Source organism: Puma concolor, chromosome C1, assembly GCF_028749965.1.
Source record: "Puma concolor isolate L17-30 chromosome C1, mPumCon1.1.hap2, whole genome shotgun sequence".
In the NCBI taxonomy this organism is placed as follows: domain Eukaryota; kingdom Metazoa; phylum Chordata; class Mammalia; order Carnivora; family Felidae; genus Puma; species Puma concolor.
This window is the reverse complement of record NC_141674.1, coordinates 50,273,370-50,299,584: the sequence shown is the minus strand read 5'-3', so window position 1 is coordinate 50,299,584 and position 26,215 is coordinate 50,273,370. Positions and strand designations below refer to the sequence as shown.

At 38.7% G+C, this 26,215-nt stretch overlaps 1 protein-coding gene across 9 annotated transcripts in view; it reads right to left on the bottom strand.

The window, feature by feature from the left end:
- The window catches only part of NFIA (nuclear factor I A), a 574,225-nt gene that overhangs the window by 182,234 nt on the left and 365,776 nt on the right, over window positions 1-26,215 (bottom strand). For all 9 annotated transcript variants that reach the window (XM_086717139.1, XM_086717140.1, XM_086717143.1 and 6 more), the window contains one exon: window positions 1,746-1,811. In XM_086717139.1, the coding sequence (XP_086573265.1) occupies window positions 1,746-1,811 (66 nt within the window). The remainder of the gene's footprint in view (window positions 1-1,745; window positions 1,812-26,215) is intronic.

The window sequence follows — 26,215 nt, the reverse complement described above, 5'->3', positions numbered from 1 at the left end:
AGCTTGTCGGCCATTTTATGAAGACAGATGAATCGCAGGCCTGCTAGTGGGGCGGCCAGACCTACATACACCAACCACAGACCCGTACGGCCCACCAATTTTTAAAAAGTGAAATGAGAATAAAGTGAATATCTCAGGCAGATTATATAGAAATATAATCTATGAGAAATGAAACGTTCAAGGTATCACCTACAAGTCCAGTGGAAATAAATGATGACGCTAATGTCACCTTAAAATGTCAACAAAAAATAAGATAGAGATATTTATGATACTAAAAACAAGACTTCAGGGGTCCCTCTTTTTTTTTTTTTATGCTTGCTATGAAAAGACAACTTTGATAAGAAAAATACCATTAAAACACCAGAATGAGAAGGGAATATAAATAGTCAGATAGTCCATATTTAAGGCTAGAATCCATCAATGATATAAGGAATTTACCACACGTGTGAAATGAAACAAATCCTATAAAATTAGTGAGAGGATATCTAATGTGGTAAAAATCCTCCACTGCACAACACTGACAGAATTCAGTCTACCTGTCTGTTCCAAAAGATCAGATGGAGATCAACAGGGAAAAATGTACAGAACAACAAGAGAGAGACCAGAGGAATGAGCTCATTCTAAGTAGATGAAAAATAAGTACGGTAAGGATGATAATGACAAGAAAAATAATGAGTAATATTGAAGAGCCAACAATTTTTAGTAAACTATATGAATATGTATGCCTCGTTTAGTTCTTCAACAGGTAGGCTATTATTATCTATTTTTACCATACTATTTTCAAGACGAGGGAAAAGTATACACCCTGAGAGGTTACATAACCTGTTCAATATTACACAAGTAAGAAACAGAAGAGGCAGAATTTGAACACAGGTCTGATGCCACAGCCTGAGCTTTTAAGCCCAATGCCATAAGCCCTTCACAGACCCCTCAAGGTCAAGCCTCCCCATTACAGCCTTTAGTATTATCACTGAGGAAGAGCACTTTGGAGTTGTAGGAGATGGTATCTGTAAAAGTACGTAGTACAGCGTTTCCTATATGATAGGCACTGCCGGTTCACTTCTCAGCTTTTATTGAAACCGATGGTTTTACTCAATCTTAAATTCCAACCTATGGCCATCTGTTTTGTACTTGGAGCACATACCACAAATACCACAAATTTAGTATTTTACCGGACACGATCACATTTGTATAGAATGTGTGTGCATTCTATGTTAATCAGGTTTCTGCAACAGAAAATTTATAGAATTCTGCAATTTAGGAATTTAATGCTGCCATGTACTGTTTTATTTCAGACAAGTTAAAGTGGAAAATCCTTCAAAGGCAGAGATCGTTTTCTGAAAGCACTTAGGAAAGGGCTGAGCTCTGAAAAGGCTACAAAAATATTTGTTGGTCAATGACTTATATCACCAGGGAAGAAGATCGCAGGGCACCTGCCACCTCAGAAGGAACTAAAATGAAACCAACAGACTGTGGCTCCTCACTTGTGCTGTAGAAGATTCTGATTTGGTAAAGCAACCCCACCTCTCACAGTCCGGTTCTCACGAGAACCCTGACAGTGCTTGGGAGCAGGGTGGAGGAAGGCTTGGGGCTGCTAGAATGATCCAGAGAACTCCCTGAGTCCTCAGAGTTGTTCCTACTGTGAGCTGCCCATCAGGCAGACCCCAAATCCTTGTACTCGGTTGGCTCTTGGCTACTGTTGGACTCTGAAAACAGCAGCAGCTAGAGTCCCCAACTACACTTACCATTTTCTGGCTGGTCCTTAATGTCAGCGTCACTTGGCTGGCTGGGACTTTCAGATTGACTTGAATCTGAAAAACATAAAAAATACAGCCAAAAATTACAGGGTCTGTGAGGGAAAAGTGGATCAGAAGTGCCAGACTTTCTCAAAAAGTTCAGCATGTAAAGTAGGAATGAGAACGTTATAGAAATGATAAGATGAATGAAAACAAAAGGTGGGGGGGCGGGGGGAGAAAGGGAAAAGAAGGCAGCAACAGCAGCAGCAGCCCGTGCCTTTAGAGAGGACGCTCCATTCTGGGTACGCCTCCAGCGGCGTTTGGCTTGCGCCAGATCATAACTTGAAACTCCTCAGAAACCATCCTCTTTACAGAGAAGCCATTTCCAAACTGCTCTTCTCCATTATTTATACACTAGAGTCTGATAAAGACTTCATCCTTCATTACACACATCTGAAGCTTGATTCAGAACATAATAAAGTGTCAAAACATATTTTGAAGCTGGTATATAAAAGCAACCCAAACAACAGTAACAAGTTCTGTTGATATTTAGCTCTGTATTCTAGCAACAGACTATGCAGACTAACACCATTAAATACAAGAGTCCTAATATTCTAGCGCATTTACTTGAAATCGCAGGATAACTCAAAGGCATCTTTCCTGAATGCTGCACGTTTCCTCCTCCGCTTTATAAGTATCATTTTCCTCTCATACCAATGCCTCCAGGAGCTCCTAAGAGGGCTTGTTAGCAAAAACAGGTTCTTGCACACCTTTACTGAATTCCATTTATTTTTTACTTAAAAAATACAATTATTTTCCAAACTAAAAAATTAATTCAGTTAATTTCTAAATGGGATAATTTTTTAAAATAACATTTAATTTTTAAAAAAGATAAAATTCAGTTAGAGCAAAGGAATTTCATAGAATCAGAAGTAAACATACTTAGACATTTCTTGGAGAGAGGAGACAAAAATCAGGCAAAATATTTCCAGGGTAAACTTTTGTAATGTGAAACATATTCTGGGACTTGAAACGGTGTATAACATGATCTAAAAACAAACAACCTCCCCCCTTTTTTAAAGAAAAGCCTCTCTATCTATGGAAAATTTGGCTAATAACTTTACCTGGGCCTCACAGAGTTAGAATTGGCTGTCTAGAGTTTGACCACATTTCAGCAAGAAGTTCAGTGCAAGATCAAAAGGTCATGACACTTAACTATGATTAAACTGAAAATATCACTTCTATTTCAACAGCGTTGTAAGCATTACTATTCTCTTTCTTGGAGATACTGCAAAAAAAAAGTAGCGTTCCTAGTTATCCTAGGCCAAGAAATGCTAATTCATTACTTTAGAAAGGTTCTCTGCTTTTAAGCAAATGAGGATTTTAATTACAGGGAAGTACTATAAGGAAAATGTCTACCTTTAAGTTTCCAAATGATCTTAACCTGGTGACTAGAGCAAAAATCCTATGTTGATCCAAAGGTGCAAATAAAAAAAGACGTGAAGATGTGAGTTTTTATTTAAGTCTGGCCAAGTGATTGCTTTCATCACTTTGTAACAATTGTCATGGTGAACACACACACACAAAAGCATGACAGGTCAAAAAGGCTTCAGATATCCCACAGAATGATCACCCAAGTTAAGTATGGAGCCTGCACTGAAAATTGGGAATGCAAATTTATGTTGGACCGTATTTGAAATTTTAACTCCATAAATTACTATTACTTTTACAGCAAACAATTAAAAAATATGGCATAACTACCTTCTCTTTTTCTAAAGAAAGATCCTACAATTTTGCCATTAAAAATTACAAATTAAATATTCTGAGTATTTCAACATGTTTTAGGAGAAAGGCATACTTTGATTATTTTTGTCCTAGAAAATTTCAAATCATTAATATCCATAATTAAATTTAAAAAAATTTAAATTTTGTTTTAGGGAAAGCTGAAATTCTTCTTGATCATATCCCAGAAAGGATCCATAAAATTCTGCCAAACAGAACATTTATGTTGCAGTAATACTAGCAAATCTAACTTTCCATATGACAGCTTAGCCCAACGACATTCTTCTAGGTGTATCTTTACAATGAATCACCTCGTGAACAAACAGAGAAACATGTTTCATCTCAATTAATTTAAATATGCAAGAGCCAATTACTTCTCTGATACTTACCCACTATTATTAAGACAAGGAGGATAAAGAGATCAAAAAAATGTTTTTTAATAATAGAGAAGTGGACTTCTTTGTTCTCTTTTCTTTTACATTTGGTTCACCATCCTATCTTTGTAGAAACATAACATGATTAGAGAAAACATGGACGGCAACAGAAGGTGGCTGTAGGTCTGTTCAAAGAAAGTTTAAAATTCCAGGCCCCAGAAAAAGGAGCAAATAAACAGCAAATGACCGAGAGGCAAGAAAAGACTGAGAGTTGGTCGGAAAGGGGCCGAAGCGCTCTTGTGAAAGCTCAGATACATACACTGGAGGAGGCATCTAGCCAAACTGAAAACGGAATTTAATTTCTCCAGTTTTATTCGAAAGCTGGAGACACTGTTAGCCACCGAGGACAGCACACTAAAGCACAGCATCCTGGTAAGGGATAGGCAGAGCCAAAGATCTACAAGGAAAGGTAAATGATCTAAAAATTTCTGTAATTATTTCCTACTACAGGCTGTTTCATGCCGTTTCTTTTTTGAACCAACAAGGAACAAAACTACCCAGTCCCAGGGCTATTCTATGCGGAGGATGCATGGACACTTTCCCTGGTATTGCAAAAGGTCACCGATGCTGCTAGGTATGGAGCCAACCAGATGACCAAAATTACAAATTAATTTCTACCCGTGCATAATTGATATAAAGGAAAGATTTCTTTTGTAAGCATTTACATTAAAACACTCTCATGAAGGTTAACAATTAATTTCTCTTTTATACTTGGTAGGGACCTGTCGGAAGCCTAGGTTAGCTTTATAGCTTAATTTTTTGGACAATTCTCACTTGGTCAGTTGATTCCCACCTCCAGAAATAATTGGAGGCCCCAGAAAACAGATACAACAGCATGGAATTGGATGCCATATCTCATAGCTTCTATCATATATCTGGCAGTGACTTCCTCTGGTTCTCTGGTGAAAGCCAGAAGATCTGTATATTACAATGAAGAGAATATTATTTAAAGTATGTTTAAATGATGGAGTTGGAAATGCTATTGTAAGGAAGTACATTAGGGTCATCAATTTTTTTCCCATCTAGAGACTTGCTTTTTGTTTAAGGAATCTCAGACTTCAACCTAACCTTGAAAAGCAATGTTTCTTTTGGTTTTTAAAAAATTTATGAGCAGAAACTTAAACCTAAAATAGACAGGGTTTGCATATAGGAGGCTGGGTTGAGACCTCTTAATTGAACTGGTAGCCATCTATCTATGCATTTTTATGGCGCCTACAGCTATATTGCTGGAGTGCTCAGACAAAGATATTTCACTATCAATATAATCACTGGGGAAAGGAATAAAATAAATCCTAATGCCTACATATTAGTCTCTGCTTCCATAAGCTTGTGCAATGCAAGAACAGAAGCCATGTACTGGATTTGCTACTTATCCACTTATTCAGCTGCCCCAACCTCAGTTCTGCTCCCCCTCAGCATGGACTTCCAGAGAACATTCCTTTTGGAAAGGGGAAGAATGACAAAAACATGTCAGTATGGTAAAACTGGGCAGGAAAAAAGAAATACAGATCTCACTTCTGTGTCGTTTATGTTCTTTAGGCACGGAGCAGAGGTGGGATGTTGCTAAATCTTCCCTGTGCTCGACTTAGCATCCAACTTTCTCCTCTCCGCTCCTTTCACTGTACATACATCTCTTATGGTAAGCTTTATACTATGTTATACTAAGGTGATCTTAAATGATCTCCTATGAGAATTTGGGTTCCCTAAGAAAAGAGTTCCTTTCTGGGGCACCTGGGTGGCTCAGTCGGTTGAATGTCTGACTTCAGCTCAGGTCATGACCTTGTGGTTCGTGAGTTCAAGCCCCACGTCGGGCTCACTGCTGTCAGCCTGTCAGTGCAGAGCCTGCTTGGGATCCCCTGTCCCCCTCTCTCTGTCCCTCCCCTGTTTGCGCTTTCCCAAAAATAAATATTAAAAAAAAAAGAAAGAAAAGAGTTCCTTTCTTATTCTTGTCTTCTCCCCAGTACCTTCCAAGGGTGCCTGGCCTGCCCAAGGATTCACTAACTGCTGAAATAAAGAGATGAATTTTGAATAAGATAAACTTGTCGTTCAGCTTTCTAACACTGGGATGCTGCCAACAACTGAAAAACATACTAAATTCACACCTAAAAGGAGACTGGGACTCTCATAAAATGAGGAAGGAGGGCAGAAAAGGACTTTACTTCTGCTTGATGTTCCCCTTCGTTGGACCTGGCAAGAGAGAGACAGGCACTTGCCTCTGGTTCGGGGGTGGGAAATCTTGCCCAGTGTTTAGAAGTTGCAGACAATCACCTCCTATGATCCCCTGGCCAACGCTGCACGAGAGGCTTCTCGGAATAACAAGAGGGGAGGACAGTGTCTGACACCTAGGAGGCCTCCCAGAAATGTGTACAATCTGAAACGATGGACGACACAGGACCTTTTCACACATGCAAAGAATATAAAGCTAAGAGAAATCTGCCGATTTCTAACACCCGAAGAGTATACCAACATCCCAGGGACTTCTGTGAACAGTTGATAAAGGAAGGGCAGACCTGCGGTGGTGAAGAACCCTTCCCACCCTGAAACAAACCAATGTAATTCCTATTCAGTTAACATGATATCAACAAAAGTCGATGGACCATGAGAGTAAAATTCTGTTTCCACTAGAAAAATAATTTAGCCTAAGTTTCAACCTCCTGACCTGCTTTGGCTAAAAATGAAGTTTGAAAAGCCTCTGTTAAACTTCTGTGTCCAGTTCTAAATCTCCTAAATTTAAAGGTGAAATGAAGAAGCCAGAAGGCATCGAAGAACATAAATGAGTTAGCCAAATGAAAGAAATAAAGTGAAAATTCCACCTAACAGAGTTTGGAGTTGTGATGTGGAAAGAAAAGGCAAAGACAGGAATGAGTGCTTTGCGGCAAATAAATGAAGAGTTAGGAGCATTTCAAGAAGACAAGAAAATAAGGAAAGGGGGTGATTATACTCTGAATATAATTAACAGTTACATTCCACAACTGCAGCCCTTAAAGATATTAAAAAAATTAGGTTAAGCTTTATTTCTTATGGTTCAGGAAGACAGAGTTCTTTGCAAAAGAGTCAGGCCAAAGGACACCAAGATTCATTTTTCTACATCCATGATGTTATAATAGAAAAATAATTCTCCTTCTGATTGCTACTTTGTTTAGAATCGCTCTACTGTGACCATCCGGTATCATAACATGTTATGATAGTAAAGAAATCTGGAAAGTCAAATGGCTATGATAGTCACATTTGTTTATTAGTCATATTATAGTTACAGTTATAGAAGAAATACGACTTTATAATATTTAAGACGATTGTCTTTTCTTTTTTTCCAGTCTCACCTTAAAAGACTCAGGTGTAAGGAAATATTTGACCTTAAAGACTCAGGTGTAAGGAAATATTTGAAAAACATTTATTTGAGAATGTAGAATGTCCGTGTATAGGTGCACATATGTAGATACAATTTGTAGCTTACATGTGAACACTGATGAATACAGTACCATCAGCTAAATCTAACATTATCCATCATGGTCTGGAGAAGAGCAAACAGAAATTTATAATACCATCATTCAGTCTGGGGCCTCTAAATATATTCAATTATTATTAGCTTTCCAGAGAATGGCAAAAATCCTTTAAGCTCTGTGAATAACCAAACCAAAATTTAATGTCAATTGTTGTCCACAATTGTGACCCACTTAATGAAACATTAACATACAATAACTTAGTTTTTAACACAGATAAATCATGAAGTGAGTCACACCATGAAAGTTTTCTTAGCTTTAAAAATGGAAACATTCCCCGGTCCTTTAAGTGGGAAGTCTTATCTTTATTGTATTTAAAATACAAACTTGGATCTCCATAACTTTCCCAGGAAGCTAGAAAGGAGTGTTCGTATGGATATGTGCATGTGCCTGATAACCGCAGCAATCGAAGTACGCAAAGTTCTTCAGCAGAAGGGAGATGGGGAGACGTAGCAGAGGAAAAACAACACATTCCAAAAGAACTAGGCTAGGGTGCTCACGTGGGTCTTCTCCTCTAATCCAGACTCAGGCGGAGGGGGCAGGCTGTGTTCAGGCGGCAGTGACTTGGAAGGGCTCCCCCAGACCACCCTGGGAGCTGCCAGCTGCTCAGGACATCCACCTCTTAGACATTCCCCTGGATAGCAGTTTTAGGGCATACTTATGAGTGTTACACAATCTAGGTTACTACCATTTCTTTTCCTTGAAACTTTTCCTTTTTAATGCCTTTCTGAAGGAGAATTTGTGAAATATTAAGTTTGCAGGAATTCGAGTTTTTGGCATTAGTACTGGTATTCAGAGCCCATCTGTTTGGTCGGGACTGTGTATGATGATGAGGCCGTTAGGATGAAGGGTTAGTCAACTGTCTTATCACCTACTCATAAATGTGTTATTTTTCTATGTGCACAAGGAGGTTGCGGAATGATACAGTTTTAACACGTTGAGAAAAAAATAAAATGGCGTAACTATTGTGTTATGACAGTGAGGGGGAATCATTTCTAAGCTTTAAAAATTACAAATTCAGTCACTCTGAAAGTAACGACAAAATGACTCAATCCTAAACCTTCAATCTTTGCATGAGGCTGATTTCAAGTAATGATCAGCGTTTTCAATGAAGTTATAAATGAAGTCGATGGCAAGAATAGGATTCTGAAAGATATGCAAGCACGATGCTAAATTTGTAATTTCTTACATTTTCTTCGATGAGGGTCTGTGACTAAAATAAGCTATAGTATTTAGATCATCATTTTGAGTTTTGTTTTTCCCATAACAGGAAATGTGATGGTAACCTGTTGATCAATTCAGAACTCCAAAGTTACTGTGTCAACCTGTTCACCAACCCACTCATGCGTAAACAAAGGCCTGCTTAAAAAGCCCTCGCATCCCTTTTTAGCCACTTTTGTCACAAACAAAATTGATTATAACAGTAAGTTGTTGGAGTTCTTAAACAGAAGAATATATACTTGAAGGTTACTCATATAGTCACCTACACCACTTAAAACAGAAAAGTTCCCTGTGTACTTTCATGTTATAAAAACAAACATGTCAAATGAAAATGAGGCATAATTGAGTTATAGTCTATATGCATTATTTTCCTGTATCTGACTATCTATAAAGAAATTATTACAATGACAAAATGCCCTCTGTCAAGGAAAACCAGGCTATTTAAGTTTAGGGTATACACTAAATATTAGCTTTTCTTGCATTCATATTTCACTACCAAAAGGAGTATGGAATGATTGACCAAAAAAATGGCGTCTTACAAAATCTCAGCTACACAATTTAACTGCTCTGGATCTCAGTTTCTTCATCTGTAAAATGGGGACACTAACTACCATTTTGCCTAACTTAACAGGATTGCTGCAGAGATCAAATAAAAAAATACAAGAAAACCTGGTTTTAAAACTATAAGGTCCTCTCCTCCCCCAAACGTACATTTACCACGACAGTATAAATCTTCCCATCGATATGAGTTTTTGTTTCTTTTTAAAAATCAGTCCCAACCCATGCATGATGTGATTCTGGTATAAAACATCAGCACTACAGACCTGGTTTTAAAGAAAAGGTTCTTAATTCCCATATACTGGGAAAGAGATTATCTCTGCTAATGGAAATGTAAATCTCAGCTTGCCGTTGTTTATTCCAGACAGACATTTGTGTGTTAAGTCTGTTTATCAGGCAACACTTTGTCTAAGCCAGGAAGTAGTCAGTCTTTGTAACAAGATGTATGCAAATGAATTTCCCATGAGTCTCTGCAGCAAACTGTAGCAAGAAAAAAAAAAATTCCTTGTTACTTTACCAGCAAGAAGCTACCTCAAAAGTAGACTAGAGACAGAACTATGAGCTAGACTATGCTGATTAGTTTAAATGAGTCCTAAACATGTGCTCACAGTCTGTTGCTCTTTATTCTAAGCAGACTTGGTGTATTACATCTGTTTATCAGACAACACTCTGTCTGGGTATTCGGGCTTTGTAACCTGTGTGAAAATGAACGGTGACTGTAATCCCATGAAATAACCTGTCTGAGGCAAAACTCCAAACCTCCCATCACTTTAAGAATCCCCACCAACAGAAGCTCCCATGAGACCTTTGAAACCTTACAAAAATTCCCTGAGCTCTAACTTTTTATCCACCTTCTATCTTAAATAACTTTTCTACATTCATTCGCTCTCCTGAGGGCATGACAGACTCAGGACAGAATGGTCAATTTTTATCATGCAACATGGACTGATTAAAAAAAAACACAAACTGCTAATATGCCCTACCTAATGATCAAAAAAACAGATTTTTAAAAAAGAAAATACTTTACTAGCATAATAAAAATGAATTTATTCTTTAATCCTATTATTATTTACCCTGGGATCTTTTCTTTTCTTTTTTTTTTTTTTTAATCCTAATATAACCAACTTAAAAAAAAAATCTATACATGAAGCATTGAACAGTGTATTTCTTTTCTTTTTGTTTTTCTTGTTGGTTTTCTTCAGGGTTTGAAAACCTTACCAAAGGAATCGAATTGGTCTAGCTTGTCTTCCTAGACAAAATAAACACTTTAGGACTCGACTTGTTTGTATTCTCCTCAGTGGTGCTGTATGCATCAGCAGCTAAAAACAAAGAAACTTTTTAGCTGTTCAGACAAAATGCAGAAGCTTCCCAAACAAGGAGGCAAGGGAGGGGGCATGGTTGGAGGGGAGGGTGGGGGTGAAGTGTGCAGAAAGTCTGACAGTCCATTCAGTACAGGGATGATGGCTATAATGCATCCAGGGGCCCCTTGCTAATTAAATATGCATTGGCACAGTTCTGATCAATGCAAGCCATGGATCAGGTGACACACCTGCAAAATCTGGAGTCCAGAGCTCCCAGGAAAAGGGAAAATAGTCTTGTCTCCTTATCTTTGTTTTCAAAGGCTCTCAATTTCTGTGCTTAGATATCTAATTTAATTCTCTCACCCCTCAGCAAACTGGATTAGGGAAGTCAATACTGCCTTTGTGCATCGACAGGAAAACACAGCTTTCCTTTTATTCAATTTAGCTATGACCTTTAGACAAAGATAATGACAACTGTCTAAAAGTAAGGTTAAGGCCTCACGAAGAAGACCCCCAGAGCTCAGGCCCCCACGGAATTTGGGATGACAAGGTGGTGGGGTGTGTTGTGATCTTTTCCTGCTTGGAAAGGCAAAAGGGAGGAAAGGGGATTAAGAGTGGGTTGTGGGGGGGAGGCGAGGGATGAGATGCACATAGGAAAACTCAAGGGGAAGAGATTTAAATCCACTGACTGTACAACTGAACTCTCAATCAGATAACTGGACCCTGTCACATCCGTACCAGAAAGTCCTTCTGTGAACAACAGGAGTCAGAATGGCATAGTAACAATTTGCCTAAAAAAAAAAAAATGCAGACACCTTTATGAGAGGGTTAAAGTTTCTGTGGTTGGGTAAATCAGGAAGTTTGGGGGGGGGGGTGGTCTTTTGTTTCTTTTTGGTCTTTCCCCTGAAGCATTTGAGAAAACAGGGCTGTCTTATCAGTGTGTGTGGAGTTCCACTACTGGTGAGAGATAGAACTAGAGATTTTGGACAAGCCTGGGATTCTGCAGTGTTAGTAGTGTTAGCAATGTTCACACCACTACTCCTAATCAAAGGGGAAAATGATACTGGGACATTCTCCTGAAGAGTACTGCTTCCTTTTAGTTCCTTGTCATTGGGCCTACTATTCCATTCATTAATTCAGTGCATTCATTAATCCATCTACTGCCTGACTTTCACCTTGTCTACCAAGAGACACAAAATGAAAAATAAAATTATTGTTTATTTTTGAGAGAGAGAGAGAGAGAGCAGGGGCAAGTGGGGGAGGAGCAGAGAGAGAGACACACACAGAATCCAAAGCAGGCTCCAGGCTCTGAGCGCTCAGCACAGAGCCCGATGCGGGGCTCGAACTCACGAATGGTGAGATCATGATCTCAGCTGAAGTCTGATGCTTAACCGACTGAGCCACCCAGGTGCCCCAAGAGACACAAAATTTTCTCTGTTCTCAAGGAGCGCTCAGTCTATCTGGGTAATAATAATACAATCAAGATTCTCTGGCATCTCCTCTTGATTAAGTCCTGTCTCCTGATGAAATCAACGTACAGCAACATGTTATTGTGCACATTGTAATTGCTTTTATTCTCTTACTGTTAGCAGGAGTCAGTACCACTAAAGGTAGCCTTGTAACAAAATTTACAGGATCCTGGTTACTAACTAACTATTGGTGGTAATGGTTGGGATTTGTTTTTCTAGTGAGATACAGGAAGTTTCAGCAGAGTCCTTTTAAAAGAAATAGGGAGCTATTATTATATAATTATCATTGTTGGGCATGGTGTAAAATACCAAAATGGTTTTTTAAAGTTAAGATTTTCCCTGTAGAAACAATTTCATAGATAGTACCGAATGCTATTCCTAATCAGGCCTGGTGTCCTCCCTTTTAATAGAAACAACAGCTCTAACAGAGGCAACTGTGGTACAAGTGAAAGACGGAAAGGTTTTAGCAAGCCTGGGTCTGAGTCCTTTCTCGGCAATCGGGCAAGTCTCATTGCTTCTCTTCATCTTTTGAGTGCCTGAGTTTCAAGACGAGAAGAACGAAATGGCATTATTTACAATGCCTTGTGAATTATAAGAGTGATAATTCTCTAACTGCACACTGCACAGAAGCAGGTTTTCTAAAGTATATAAACTGGTGAAAAAAATCACATTGACTACCCACTTTTATTTCCTGCCTCATTATTTTATTGCCAGATAGCACAGTATCTAGAGCATATAGGTACTAATAAATGTTTATTGAAATGGAACTGAAATCAGAAGGTGAAAAAAATAGCTCTTTTAGGGCCATGAAATAAACCAGGGCTTATCTTAGGCGATGTCAACAGATGTTTTTAGATGGATTTTCTGGCTCTGGGGACCCTACAGGAGTCAGAAGGCCTGCTTTCTGGACCAGAATGAGGGGGTGTAAGGGATCCTGTAAAGATTCTCTGCAGCCCTAGAATTCTAATTTGAAATAGATCATAAGCAATTCAGTTATTGGTCTTCTGGCTGCATATAAGCCTGGGACCCCTATTTTATCTAAAGGGTCTGGGTAATATTTTTTTTTATGTACTGCTGATCATATTAAGCGCAATTAGAAATAACATGAGTGTACTAATCATTGTAAGTCAAAGACTGTCTCTTCTTTATAAATGACCACAAATAGCTCGCTAAGAGTCACAAATGTTTATCTTCAATGACTTGGCCAATTCTGATCACAGAATAAGCAATGTTTTCTCTTTGTATCTTTTTTTTTTCTTTATATCTTAACCCACTATGTCATCCAGACCATCAGAAAATGTTGTGTGTTAGGAGGTACTGAATAAGGTATCCTTAAAGCATTTCATCTAGGTCCTAGGTCCTAGGATTTAAAACCATACCTGTTAAAAAATATATACTTCCATACACACACACACACACACACATACACATACACACACACACTATACACAGTAATCTTTAAAATAATGTGCTTTCAATTCTCACATTGATAATAACTTTTCCCTAATAACTTGGTTTCTGGGCCTATAACAAACATGCATGAATATAGGGAGTTATCATTTATCCAACCAAAAAATAGTTCTCCAACCTCCCATAGTATCATAATAAAGCTCAAGTGATACCTGATTCTGTACAAATTCACCCAAGCCTTTTGCAAGCAGAAATAATCATACATGTTTTCTGTCTATGTCTTTATGATAGATAAAATGACTTAAATGTACTGAATCATTTCACTTTCAGGAGTTTCCATTTGGATCCTATCATGGCTTTCTCCTTGACATATGCAGTGCTAAGTTATTTAAAATTAATTGCAGTACAATATTTTAAAATTTCTTCACATGGTGCTAATCTCAAGTGCTTTGGATGTTTGAACCACACTTGGAAGCCATCAAGTTCTGTGTATCTTTCAGGGAGCAGTTGAACATGCTAAAAAGATTAGTCAGTGAACTTTAATCTATAACCAAAACTATACTGAATTATAAAATTTCAAAAATGTGTGACTTGATACAAATGATAAACTGCAAATATTCTACGTAACAAGAAAAAAAAAAAACTAGGTAATTAAAACATATGAATCCACTTGCGTGGCTCTGACATCCGTAAAAGCTTTCAGGAATGCAACACTGATGGTGGGGTCCTACCTACTTAAACACAGTTAGGTACCAGTTGAGCTCATGTGTTCTCACTTTCATGTAAAGTTCATTTATCTGCAGTTTTGTTTTCATTTTAGGACACAATCTACATTCTTTTCTGTAGTGATGCATAGTGATGCTGACATGAGGGATAAGAACTATCCATTTCAGTAACTCAGTATGGATGAATAATTTGCTTAGTAATAATCCTAAAATTAAATTGTCTTCCATACAATGCCTACTAATAGTTTGGGTCAGATTTTCCAAATGAACTCTCTTCAGGATGTGCTATTAAAATAAGAGTTTCTTGTCACCTGGATTTATTTTGATTTAAAAAATCCTGTGTTCTGGGAAGTCTTATATAGGTGCTATTTCAAGAGCTACTCCTCATCAAAAATTCTAAGTGGGTGATTGGAACTTGGCTCTGATTTCTTGTTCAAATATCATCACCACTCTAAGCAATAGCTAATAATCATTCTTAGAGGGAAGATACTTATTTCAGTCCATCAAACATTTTTTGATCACCTACTGAGTGCAAAAGCACTGTGGGCTTTTATTCAGTCCCGAGGTAGCTCATAATGTTGACTAAGAATTCCACTCATTCAACCCTATGCCATTTAGAAAAGTGTTCAGGGGCGCCTGGGTGGCTCAGTCCCTTAAGAGTTCGACTTCGGCTCAGGTCATGATCTCATGGTTCATGAGTTCGAGCCCCGCATCGGGCTCTGTGCTGACAGCTCAGAGCCTGGAACCTGCTTCAGATTCTGTGTCTCCCTCTCTCTCTGCCCCTCCCTTGCTCTTGCTCTGCCTCTGTCTCTCAAAAATAAATAAATGTTAAAAAAAAAAAGTGTATGCTACTTGTTTTTTTAAAAGTAGCCACTTCCCCCATCTCTACTGGTGATAGTAACAGTATTTCCAAGTTAGAGCCCTTTCCAAAGTTTATCAGGGGAAAATGCAGGAGGTAAGTATTTCTCTATGTAAGAAATGGCTTATCTGTTTGTTTTATAGTCAATGAAAATGAAAAATCTCTGGGATGTACGGTTTTTCCCATTTTTTAGCCATGATGGAAGCCCATGTATAAGCAAAAGCTTATATGGAAGTGCAACAACCAGCGTATACAACAAAAGTTAGCTACCTTCCCATCATGCCTCCATTTGCACACATTCTCACCTCTACACCCTTGCCCTGCTGGGCTTCAGGAGGCAACATTTAAACCCCTACAGCATTGACTTCAGTATCACCTCCATCTTTTCAGATTTACAATCTTTAAGATTAAAGATCGCAAAGAATAAAGAGTGGCTGGATCATCGTTTGGTTGGAGCCTATGAATGTCCTCTCTAAACTCTGTCTTGTTTTATTTTGGGGTCACTACAAAAGAAGAGAAAAACAAATAAGTGAGTGGGGAAAACAAAGACAAAGAAGAAACAGTAAAAAGAAAAAAAGGAAAGAAAAAAAGAAGCAGTAACTAAAGAAGTGGTAGCATTCGAACAGGGGTCGGAAATAGCAATTCTTCCAACGGGATGGGAAGTTTTATTTGCAATAGATATGGGCGAAGCTATGAGAAAAAATCAGTTTATGCAGGATGTAGGGTTAACTAACACCCCGCACAGGGTCTCTGAACTGCCAGCTTAGTACTGGGCAACGGATGCAGGAGAATCAGCAGCCCCTTCACATGGGAAGGATAGAAGAGACGGGATGAGCACTTTCTTTGCTTTTCTTTGATTCTGGCCATCATCTCCAAAAACGGCACATAATTTCCTAAGACTTTTCCATTTAGTAACTTGAAGACAATTCTCTCTTGTTAACATTTCACCCAAAATGATTTCAGAAATATCACCGAGCTGATTTCCATTTCCCACTTTTAGTTTCTACTGTAACAACTAACCTAACGATTTAATGATTTCCTTTTTCCCTCTAAGTGGAAATCCTGTAGAAAGAGGAAAACGTCTGGAGTCTCAGTCACCGAAGCCATACGCGTCTTTACCATACAAAACTGCCTCACATCTACACCACTGCAGTCACATATTCTGCCAACTGGTCTTAAAATCAGAGAGCACTCTGTTTTAATACTGCCACCGTGGTATTGTAAGGCCATGCATAGACTTCACGGGGGAAGCCTTGAAACAAACGTATCCGGAAGGAATTTCATTTTAAAAAACAGACAAAAAGAAAATTTGAAATTAACAGAGAGTAACATCTCACCAGTAGTAGATAGGGAAATGAATTATTCAAAACGATACAAACACTGATGTCATAATGAACAGAGGCAGGCCCTCAGGAACCTTAGTGAGAAAAGCTGGTATTTACCCAGTAATTGGGAGCAAAACCAAACAAGATAAAAAAGATTTCCCCATAAAGAAAATCTTACACACTGCTTTTGAGGACCCCATCAAAACTCATTTTGTGGCACCCTCAAGGCACAAACTTTTGATTTCCATAAGGAGAGAAAGTATGGACAACAAGACTCCCAGAGAAGAGACTCATGCAGAACATCAAATGTTACTCAACATTTTCAAGTAACCATGATATGTCAAACAGGCCACATGATGCAAGTACATTTAAATATAAGTTTCTATTTCTGCTTAAAAATAAAAAAGATCAGAAGTCTGAATCTGGAAAAGCAAAATCTCTTGCAGGTTTAGAAAAAGCATATACAAAACCTGGCAAAAGAAAACAGTGTTCACTGCCACCATCTGCTTTCTGGCACACGGAAGGAACTTTTACTCACAGCAACATTTTCTTACATTAGAAAATCCACTAATTAGTTTTGTTGTAATAAGAAAAATAACCTTTCCGTGGAAGGCGGATCTCCAGCTTGGGTTTTCTATTTTGGGGGGTTTTTTGGGGTTTTTTTTGTTGTTGTTGTTTTTTGGGAGTTTTTTGTTTTTTGTTTTGTTTTGTTTTTTTTGGTTATTTTGTTGTTGTTGTTGGCTTGGCCTGTACCATTTCCACGTGACATTCACCTCTGAGCTCTCTTGTACTGGAGTACTTTATTATTCCCTGTTTGGTCTAAAGAAAGTATTCACAAGTGAGAGATCAAATGTGAGAGCAACAAAGAGGAAAAGCTTTAAGGTATTTGGCTTACTATCCAAAAAAAATAAAAAACCAAAAAAAAAAAAAAAAAAACAAAAACAAAACCCCAAAACAAATTAAAACAAATAAAGAAACAAACAAACAAAAAACCCCACCAGGTTCAGAATCTGGAAATCTGGGATCCAGACCCGATCGTTAAAAGCTTGTTAAACCTGGGTTCCCTTTACCTCATCTTTAAGGCCATGATAGCAAATGAGACATGGTTTTTTCCTAAAATTTCTAAATCCTTTAAGTCTAAATCATGTTTTCCCAAGAACCGTATGTCCCAAGAAACTACTGATTGCAGAAGAGTAAATGGGGCTTCAGATGACACTGATGAATCTGAAATAATTTATGGAACTTTGTCCTATATTGATTAAAATATTACAAATCTAGCCACCAACGAAACGCAAGCTCACCCAAAATTCCTTAATAATATACTCTAATCATTCAGTCAGCCTATCATTCCATAAGTAAAACCAAGTATGTGCTGAGTACCTACTGTGTGCCAAACACTCTTGGGAACACTGGACACAGGGCAGTGAGTGAAAGGCTCACAAAGGTCTGTACTCATCACACATACTTTATACTAACCCTGCCGTCTACGGAGTTAGGACATTTATCCTCTGCAGAATTCAACAGCAAATCAGCATGCTGCTCAGAACAGGAGAGTACAGACCCCAAGAGAAACACAGTCCTTGGTGCTCACTTCACTGAAAGATCTGCTCAAAAGTTCCTTGAGAAAATACAATAAATGGGCACAAGCATTTGCTGAAAAAATATATGGAGAATAGGCATGATGTCTTTAAAACTAGCAATGCGAAGCATAACCGTGAAAGCGTAGACACAGCCTTCCTGGGAAAGGTGTCTATGTTGTAAATTGTTCAAACCCGATCTCTGCCCTGATTGAACAAATTCATCGATTCAAAACTCAACTTTTTCCATTAAAAAAAATTTTTTTTTTCAGCAGACTCAAATTTAGCTGAATTTAAAAACAAAACTGGGGGCGCCTGGGCGGCTCAGTCAGTTAAGTGTCCGACTTCGGCTCGGGTTATGATCTCATGGTTCAGGAGTTCGAGCCCCGTGTGGGGCTCTGTGCTGACGGCTTGAGCCTGGATCCCACTTCGGATTCTGTGTCTCCCTCTCTCTCAGCCCCTCCCCCACTCGCACTCTGTCTCACTGTCCCTCTTTCAAAAATAAAGAATAAAAAAAATTAAAAAGAAACAAACAAACAAAACTGCAACACAGGATGATCTATTGCAAACTTGAAAGTCCCTGTGCCTGAGGGATGTGTGACAGACTACCGCAAAGTTTAAACAACCCACTGGTATTACACAAACAAGCCCACACTGCTATTCCCAACTGTACAGCCATGACATGTTGATAACTAGGACAATGCCCACTGGGTTTATTAACCCTCACTTGCCATTAAAAGACATTAAAACTGTAACACTTAACCCAATGCCTTCTATCAAATATTTGAAAAGATTTCAGTCAATTTGTACAGTTCTGACTTTGCTTTTACTCTGTTTTCACCAACACCCTATTTAGGCACAGTAACTGCATCCTTCCCCGATCCCTGTTGGCCATTTATACAGCGCCGATCCCTGTCCTGAATTTAGAAGGTAATTCAGTATAGAAGAGGATGAAGACAGAATCCTCTCCCTTCCTCTTGGCAGAATTAATCACTCCTTCCTCTGGCTCCCTACAGCCTGGTTACTAAGAACAGGGCTCAGCTCCTCTATCATTTCTCCGTGTGTGTAATCCCCATCTGGCCTTCCCAACAAGCTGTAAACCCTTGAGGGCACAAGGCTCCTACTTGCCTAAAGAAAGTTTGCACATAATAAATGCTCAGTAAGTGACCTTGAACAGAGGGACAGAGGGGAGGGGCCAGGCTGGGTAAGGCTTTTAAACAAGGGCTATCCCAAAGATGGCTTACAGACTTTTTTGTCTCCTAGCAGAACAAAATCCAGTTAGAAAACATGCTGGATGGGCGCCTGGGTGGCTCAGTCCATTAAGTGTCTGACTTGGGCTCAGTTACATGATCTCGCAGGTCGTGAGTTTGAGCCCCGCGTCGGGCTCTGTGCTGACAGCTCAGAGTCTGAAGCCTGCTTCAGATTCTGTGTCTCCCTTTCTCTCTGCCCCTAACCCACTCACACTCTGTCTCTGTCCCTCTCAAAAATAAGTAAACATTAAAAAAAATTTTTTTTTAATAAAAAGAGGGGTGTCTGGATGGCTCAGTCGGTTGGGCTTCTGACTTCAGCTCAGGTCATGATCTCGCTGTATATGGGTTCAAGCCCTGCATCGGGTTCTGTGTTGATAGCTCAGAGCCTGGAGCCTGCCTCGGATTCTGTGTCTCCCTCTCTGCCTCTCCCCTGCTTGCTCTCTCTCTCTCTCTCAAAAATAAATAAACATTAAAAAAAATTTTTGTAATTAAAAAAAAATTTTTTAAAAATAAAAAGAAAACATGCTGGATTTTTTTTCAATTAAGGCTACAATTCATGAAATGGTTACATATGAGAGGGCGATTTCCCTCTCTCTATCAGCAATGGGCAAATGTCTCACCTCGTGCTCACAATAATCTTATTAATGTAATATCTGAAACATAAGCCAACAAAAATAAGACTCTAAAAGGGAAGCAGATTACTGAAATCATGAGACAATTCTGACAATTCTTGGGCAGATATTTTGGGACCAGTCTTTAAAAACATTTCCTGTTATCTGTAGCAGAAGAAATAAAGTTAAGTTTAACTTTTTATTTAATGTAAATCCTTTTATTTCAATACTATAGACAATTTCTGTAGGATGTGATGACAGGCTTCTGCATCTCTGGCTTCATAATGACGCAAGACTCCTTGCTATATATACCCGAAAGGAAGAACACTTTACTAACTACATGAAGGAGTGACGTAGTATGTTTGGACTGGTGTATCAGTAAAGCTGCTGGCAGTGAGAATAACAACAACAACATCAAAGGACAACAGAGGTTACATTTAGATCATTAAAGATAAGATACGGTTTTCATTGTAGCGTGCATTTCAGGAGACAGCTATCAAAATGGCGTTGAAAAAGTTGTTAGGCTAGAGACCAATTCTGATATGTAGCATGTTTCACACTCTGTTTGACTCAACAGAATTGCTTTTACCTTTCGCTTGATATAGGCTCAACCTCAGATACTCTTAAATCCTCTTCTCAAAAACCTGGCCTAAAGTTGAGAATGCTATCTCTAAAATTAGCCAAAAGTTCTGAAAATGGCCTATGTTTAAGAATATTCACCTTTTATTAGGTGCTACTTACTAACAGACTACATTTAGAATATCCATGACGTGACGTGCTTTTGTACAGATGATAAAACAGTATATGGCACATTTTCAAGGCAGGTAAGGACAGATGATAAAGGGTGCTGTATTAAGAGTGTAGATTAAGCATTTAGATAGCATAATGAGAGGGAAAGAAAACGTCACATAAGAAGCTAAATAAAAAATGGAAAATTCATGACCTAGGACAATTTCCCAGCTCTGCATGTGTATACCACTAGAGAAATTGATGATTAGTTATCTAGCCTTAGGCAACACAGACAGACACAGTTCTGTCACATCCCACGCCCCACCCCCACCTCTGCCCCCCGGACCTATTCTTCCCTTATCTTTCTGAGTAACGGAAGTAAAATTCTGCTAAGGATATTGGGTTTCCCTCTGGCTGAATAAAGGACCTGACCTTGAAAAATATAAATAAAAAGAAGCTAATTATTAGCAAATTTGCTAAAATGGGTGCACTGTATAAACAACTGGTAGTCCCTTAATAACAACCCTTGAATGCAGCTCTAAAGTTGGAAAATTTTCATTTATTTACCAGATTTATAAAAATGGCACATATTCCGTGCTCTAGCCTTACAAATTCTCTTCCCTGGCCAGCATGAGCACATACACGCAGTCACAGACAAGCACACAAATGGTGACTGCCGACACTCTTTTCTTGACCAAAACAATAAAGCACGCAGAAAATGAAGTCCGTGTCCAGAGAATTCTTATTTTCTGATCTAAATTTAACAACACTTAGGGACTAAAAGGTATGCTACATATAGGGAGGGCTAGGAATACTTCCTACTGGGCTTAAATTTGGGTCTTCCTGAGGGCAGACCAGCAGTAGCCACATCAAGGTCACGTGGGAAGCTTAAGTCTCGAATTCAACATCAACTACTGAAGAGTCTGTATTACCAAAGTAAAGCAACAAAGTACCATGGCTTCCACGTCTGTGATATGGAAAATCTGTGGCAGTAAACCTATGACCCAACATGAGGGGCCACGAAAAAAGATGCACCTTTTCTACTCACCCCAGCAACTGCCAGTCAGGTTCCAAGGTGACTAAAGACCAGAACCTTCCACCAAAGCTAAAACCTCAGCGGGGGGGGGGGGGGGGGGGGGGGTCTGTCCTCACTGTGCAATACAACAAAACGCTGGTCTGAAAAGGTTCTGACCCTCCTAAAGTAAAATACTTTTAATGGGACCACATTTCAAACAGTGTACCCATCACAATAAGAACTGAAATAAATATGGCATGTCTCCTTGGTCCATTTCCTTCATTATTCATGTGGTTTCATCTTTCTAAATTTGGACCTCTACCCCATTCTAGAAGGAGATGAGAATGTAATACATAATGCAAAAGTATTTAAAGCAAATCATAGGATATCTGTACTTGATACTTTTTCATGGTTTGATACCAAAAGAATCACTGCCTATGGAGGACTAGACATTTTTTAAATGCTAGAACACTGAGCCTTCCTTTCATACAATTCAAAGGAACGGGCATTTTGCTGACACAGCAACACTGTGGTCTCAGAGAGACTGTGGGAAATGTCAAATTTATGGTCCTGGGGGTGATTGGTGGATGGTTTTGTGGTGTGTATGGTGTTTTGTTTTGTTTTGTGTGTGCTTTTTCTTTTCTCTTTTGAGCCTCTGACAGAAACAGAGCTCTACAAACTTTCTGGCGACCTCCCAGGAAAACAGAAGGAAGCTGTATCCTGTACTTCCCCTGGGATCTAATGAAATATACAGCCTCTGGGCTTCTTTCAATTTGGACTTTCAGATTGCTAAGCCAGTGAAAAGGGGATCCTAGCTGTCACAAACGTCACATGCTCGGGGTCACCTGCTGCTTGGGAGTTCTCATGCCAGTTGTTGACATAATAAGAACCCCTTACACTTTAATTACAATTCACAGTGTGTAAACTATGCAATCTGCTTTAAGGCAGACTGTCTTTTAAATCAACACTAAAATTCTATTACTAATATGGCAATGAAATGTTGCAGGGGAAGGGTGTGTCCAGATGAGTAACCAAATGCAGATATCTGTCATTTGAAGAAGATACGGGGCAACATTCGCCAATAGATAGGATGGTGTTGCCGCTCTTAATCCTGGAAGGTGGGACTCTACCCTAACTCTGCCCCAAGACTTCCTGAGAGTGAACCACAAAAATGAAATGCAATATGCTTCATATGTAGCATTCTGACATTTGCATAACTAGCATGTGGGGGCTTAGCTATTCCATTTAGTATCTTGCCTACCCAACAGAACTGATCAACCGTTAAAGAACAAGGAATTTCTGCTTTCCCCCTACCGTCCCCTCTAAACCTAGAGCAGTGCTAGAGATGTTCAACACATGCTTTCAGAGTTGTGTCGACGCTCTATCATTTACTAGATCCTTGTATTTTGTTAACTACAGACCCGGGTAAGCTATATTCTTGCAATCAAAACATGAAAGGTTATTTTAAAACAGAGCCTGTTTAAAATAATATGACAATGCAGGGAGCTGTTTAAAAAGTGCTAGCACATAATTATAGTCTACTGTTTTCTCCAAAAACAACAGTGGAAATTAGTTACAATTATATTATAGAGAACTACTATAAACATAGGTGGGCTAGCCTTTGTATGAACTGTCCCAACCCTCTGGGAATTACAGTCTCACTTTTAGTGCCACAAATGATGTAAAATGAAAGACATGAAATAAACTCATGCAAGGTTCATTTATGTTTATAAAGTCTGACTCAAACACCTCAGTTGAGCTGCAGGTGTGCCCCACTGTGAAATACCAGCGGCAGCAGCAACAACAACAGAATAGTCAAAGAAAATAGAAACCCAAATTTACAAAAATAGTAAACAGGTTTTAAAAAAATAATGCTTGCACTTGTTTTAAGGAAGGATTGTATATGAATTACAAACACCATCAAGAAAGGTCAAATTAGCCAATAATTACTGATTGCTATTTTTTGCTGCCAAGCAATAGTAGATGCCAAGACAAAAATCAACAACAGCAACAATAGAAGACAAAGAGTTTACCCTATTTAGATGTGGTTATTCTAACACAGGACGCAGATGCATCTTCCACTGTCCTTTCAAAAATACTAGTTTCTTTGGGAAAGCTTTCACTCTTTGGCTGTTGGGTTTTGTCGTCATGAAGACATACATGGAGCAATTTTATTTTCTTTCCTATTGGAACACTTCTAGTCCTCCTCTGGCGCTCCCCAGTTAAACCATTTGACATCCAGTGGCACAACAGTCCCCGTCTGTACACACATCCATCCTCAGGAGATAGGAGAGGCTGTGAGAAACTTAATTTCACCAGCATGAAGCCACCCCTAGCCTCTGACCTCAGGCACCAATTCTGGTACCGGTAATTTGTGCCACGGTCTCCAACCAGTTGGCTCCACTTTAAGTGCAAACTCTTTCCTGTACCTGTGCTTGGTCGAGCACTGGAGACATTAATTTGGTTTTCATCCCTCCTTCTCAAGAACAAGATTCTGACACTAAAACCGAGACTGGCACCTGGACCCCCATTAATGGCTGACAGATTTCTCTGATGCTAACTATCTGCTGGATTAGTGTCACCTGCCCATGTAGTCTATTTATGGGATCTACCCAACTTCTGGGATACTCACTTTCTGCCAGTTAGACCTCCATGGTGTCCACTGTTCCACTAAGCTACCAGTCAATTTCTGTTAACAGACCATCTGAAATCTCTTTTGGCTGGGCTGAAGTTCTTTAGGGAACCCCCAAACTAGACCAGCTTTAGACTATCAACTCCCACATAATAATTTCAAGTCGTGGCCATTTATGAATCTAATATCCCAAGGTATAAACTCCCTCTGTCAATTCCCTCTAGTTTTCCTTGGTAGGAAGGAAATAGAACACCTCTAGGACTCTGAAAAAAATACAGAGAAGTAGAAGCACTCTTACCCAGTACTGTTGGGACTAGTAGCTGATTGGTTCTTTTAAAAAACTGGATAAAGGGGTGCTTGGGTGGCCCAGTCACTTGAGCATCTGACTCTTGATTTTAGCTCAAGTCATATTCCCAGGGTCGTGGGATCGAGGTAAAAACAAAAAGTTCTCGGATGTGCTAGTAGGTAACTACTGGCCATTAGCAATCAACATGCTACAGGCATCAGTAGGTTACAAAGAAAATAAAAAGACTTAGTGAATCTTGCAAGCTGATTAATATAAAGCTTCTACGGAGAGGGTCCACCTGAAGAAAATAAAATTCAAATGGTCATTGAGCGGATATTATGAGCAGGCAATGATTCTACATGCATGGTGCTTGATGATGGGACACAATATTGAAAAAGACATCTTTCCCTGCATTCTCATATAGCCCTAATTTCCAATAACATAAGAAATAACCAGAAGACCGTTTCAAAGTTACTGTATTTAGAATGGTAACTGAATTGGTATTTCTATCCACTTGTTACAGAAGACAATATTTAAATTGATCCAAATGTATTTAAAAAGACAACATCAACAAACTTAATTGGACAGCTCAGCTCCTGATACAGTATTTTCAAATTATAAACTATATTTATATTTTGTTATTTTGTACAACTACCAGAATATCATTACTGCTGTTTTGATTTAAAATTGTGGTTGGTGAAACATTTTTTAAAATCAGAGACACTGTGATAATGGAAAACGTTAATTCCCAGTTTAACATCAGTTGGCTTGACAACTGAAAATAGTCACAAAGATAATATTGTCATGATTTTTAAAATATTTTATTATTTTTAGATTAATGTAACTATTACTTTTCATGTGATTACACTTTAGATCAATTTTTTAAGAACAAAAAGCTTAATCTCAACTTTCTGCTTATTATTCATTAGCTTATTATTATCAGTTTATTATCAGCTTTAAGATAAATGTATTACTTGCGTCCACATATGATGACAATAGTAACAGCAAGCATTTACTAACTGCTTAACAATGATAAAAGTGGCCAGCACTGTAAGCTAAGTGATGGACATACAGGTAACTTTCCCAGCAACTTTGCAAGTAAGTATTACTTGTCATAGTTCAGGTTGAGGAAACTGGGGCCACATGAAGAGAAAAATTGGGATCTCAAAAACAGATCAACTCCAAGCTTGGGCTTCTCACTTCAACGAGGTGTGTGTGTGTGTGTGTGTGTGTGTGTGTGTGTGTGTGTGTGTGTGTGTGTGTGTGTGTGTGTGTGTGTGTGTGTGTGTGTGTGTTAAAGTAAACCAGAGATCACAGACTTTCCTTTCCAGTGAAATTTTATTTGCACAGATGTGTGTGTGCATGATGGCATGTACATAAACACACACACACACATACACACACACACACACACACACACACTTTAGTAAATTAATTTCATATGCAAAAGAAAAGTGAGCCAGGGCTAAGTTATTAAAAGAAGGCTTTGAAGCAAGGAGCGATGATGTGTGAAAGACATACCACAAAAGTTTATTTAAACAAAGAACAAGCACAGAGGGATGGAACAAAAGTGAAAATAAGGGAAATGAAAGCTCTCCATCTTTTCCATCTTTTTTCTGTTGTGTATGGATTTCTCATCCACGGAAAAGACAGGAAAAGACATCTGGAATTTATGGACTATACAAAAGTAAAATAAGTTTTACCAACTTATAATTCAGATGAACCAAATCCACATATTTTCACTGATTTTTTTCTAGGTGAAACATAATGATATTATCCTCCAGTAAAATCCATA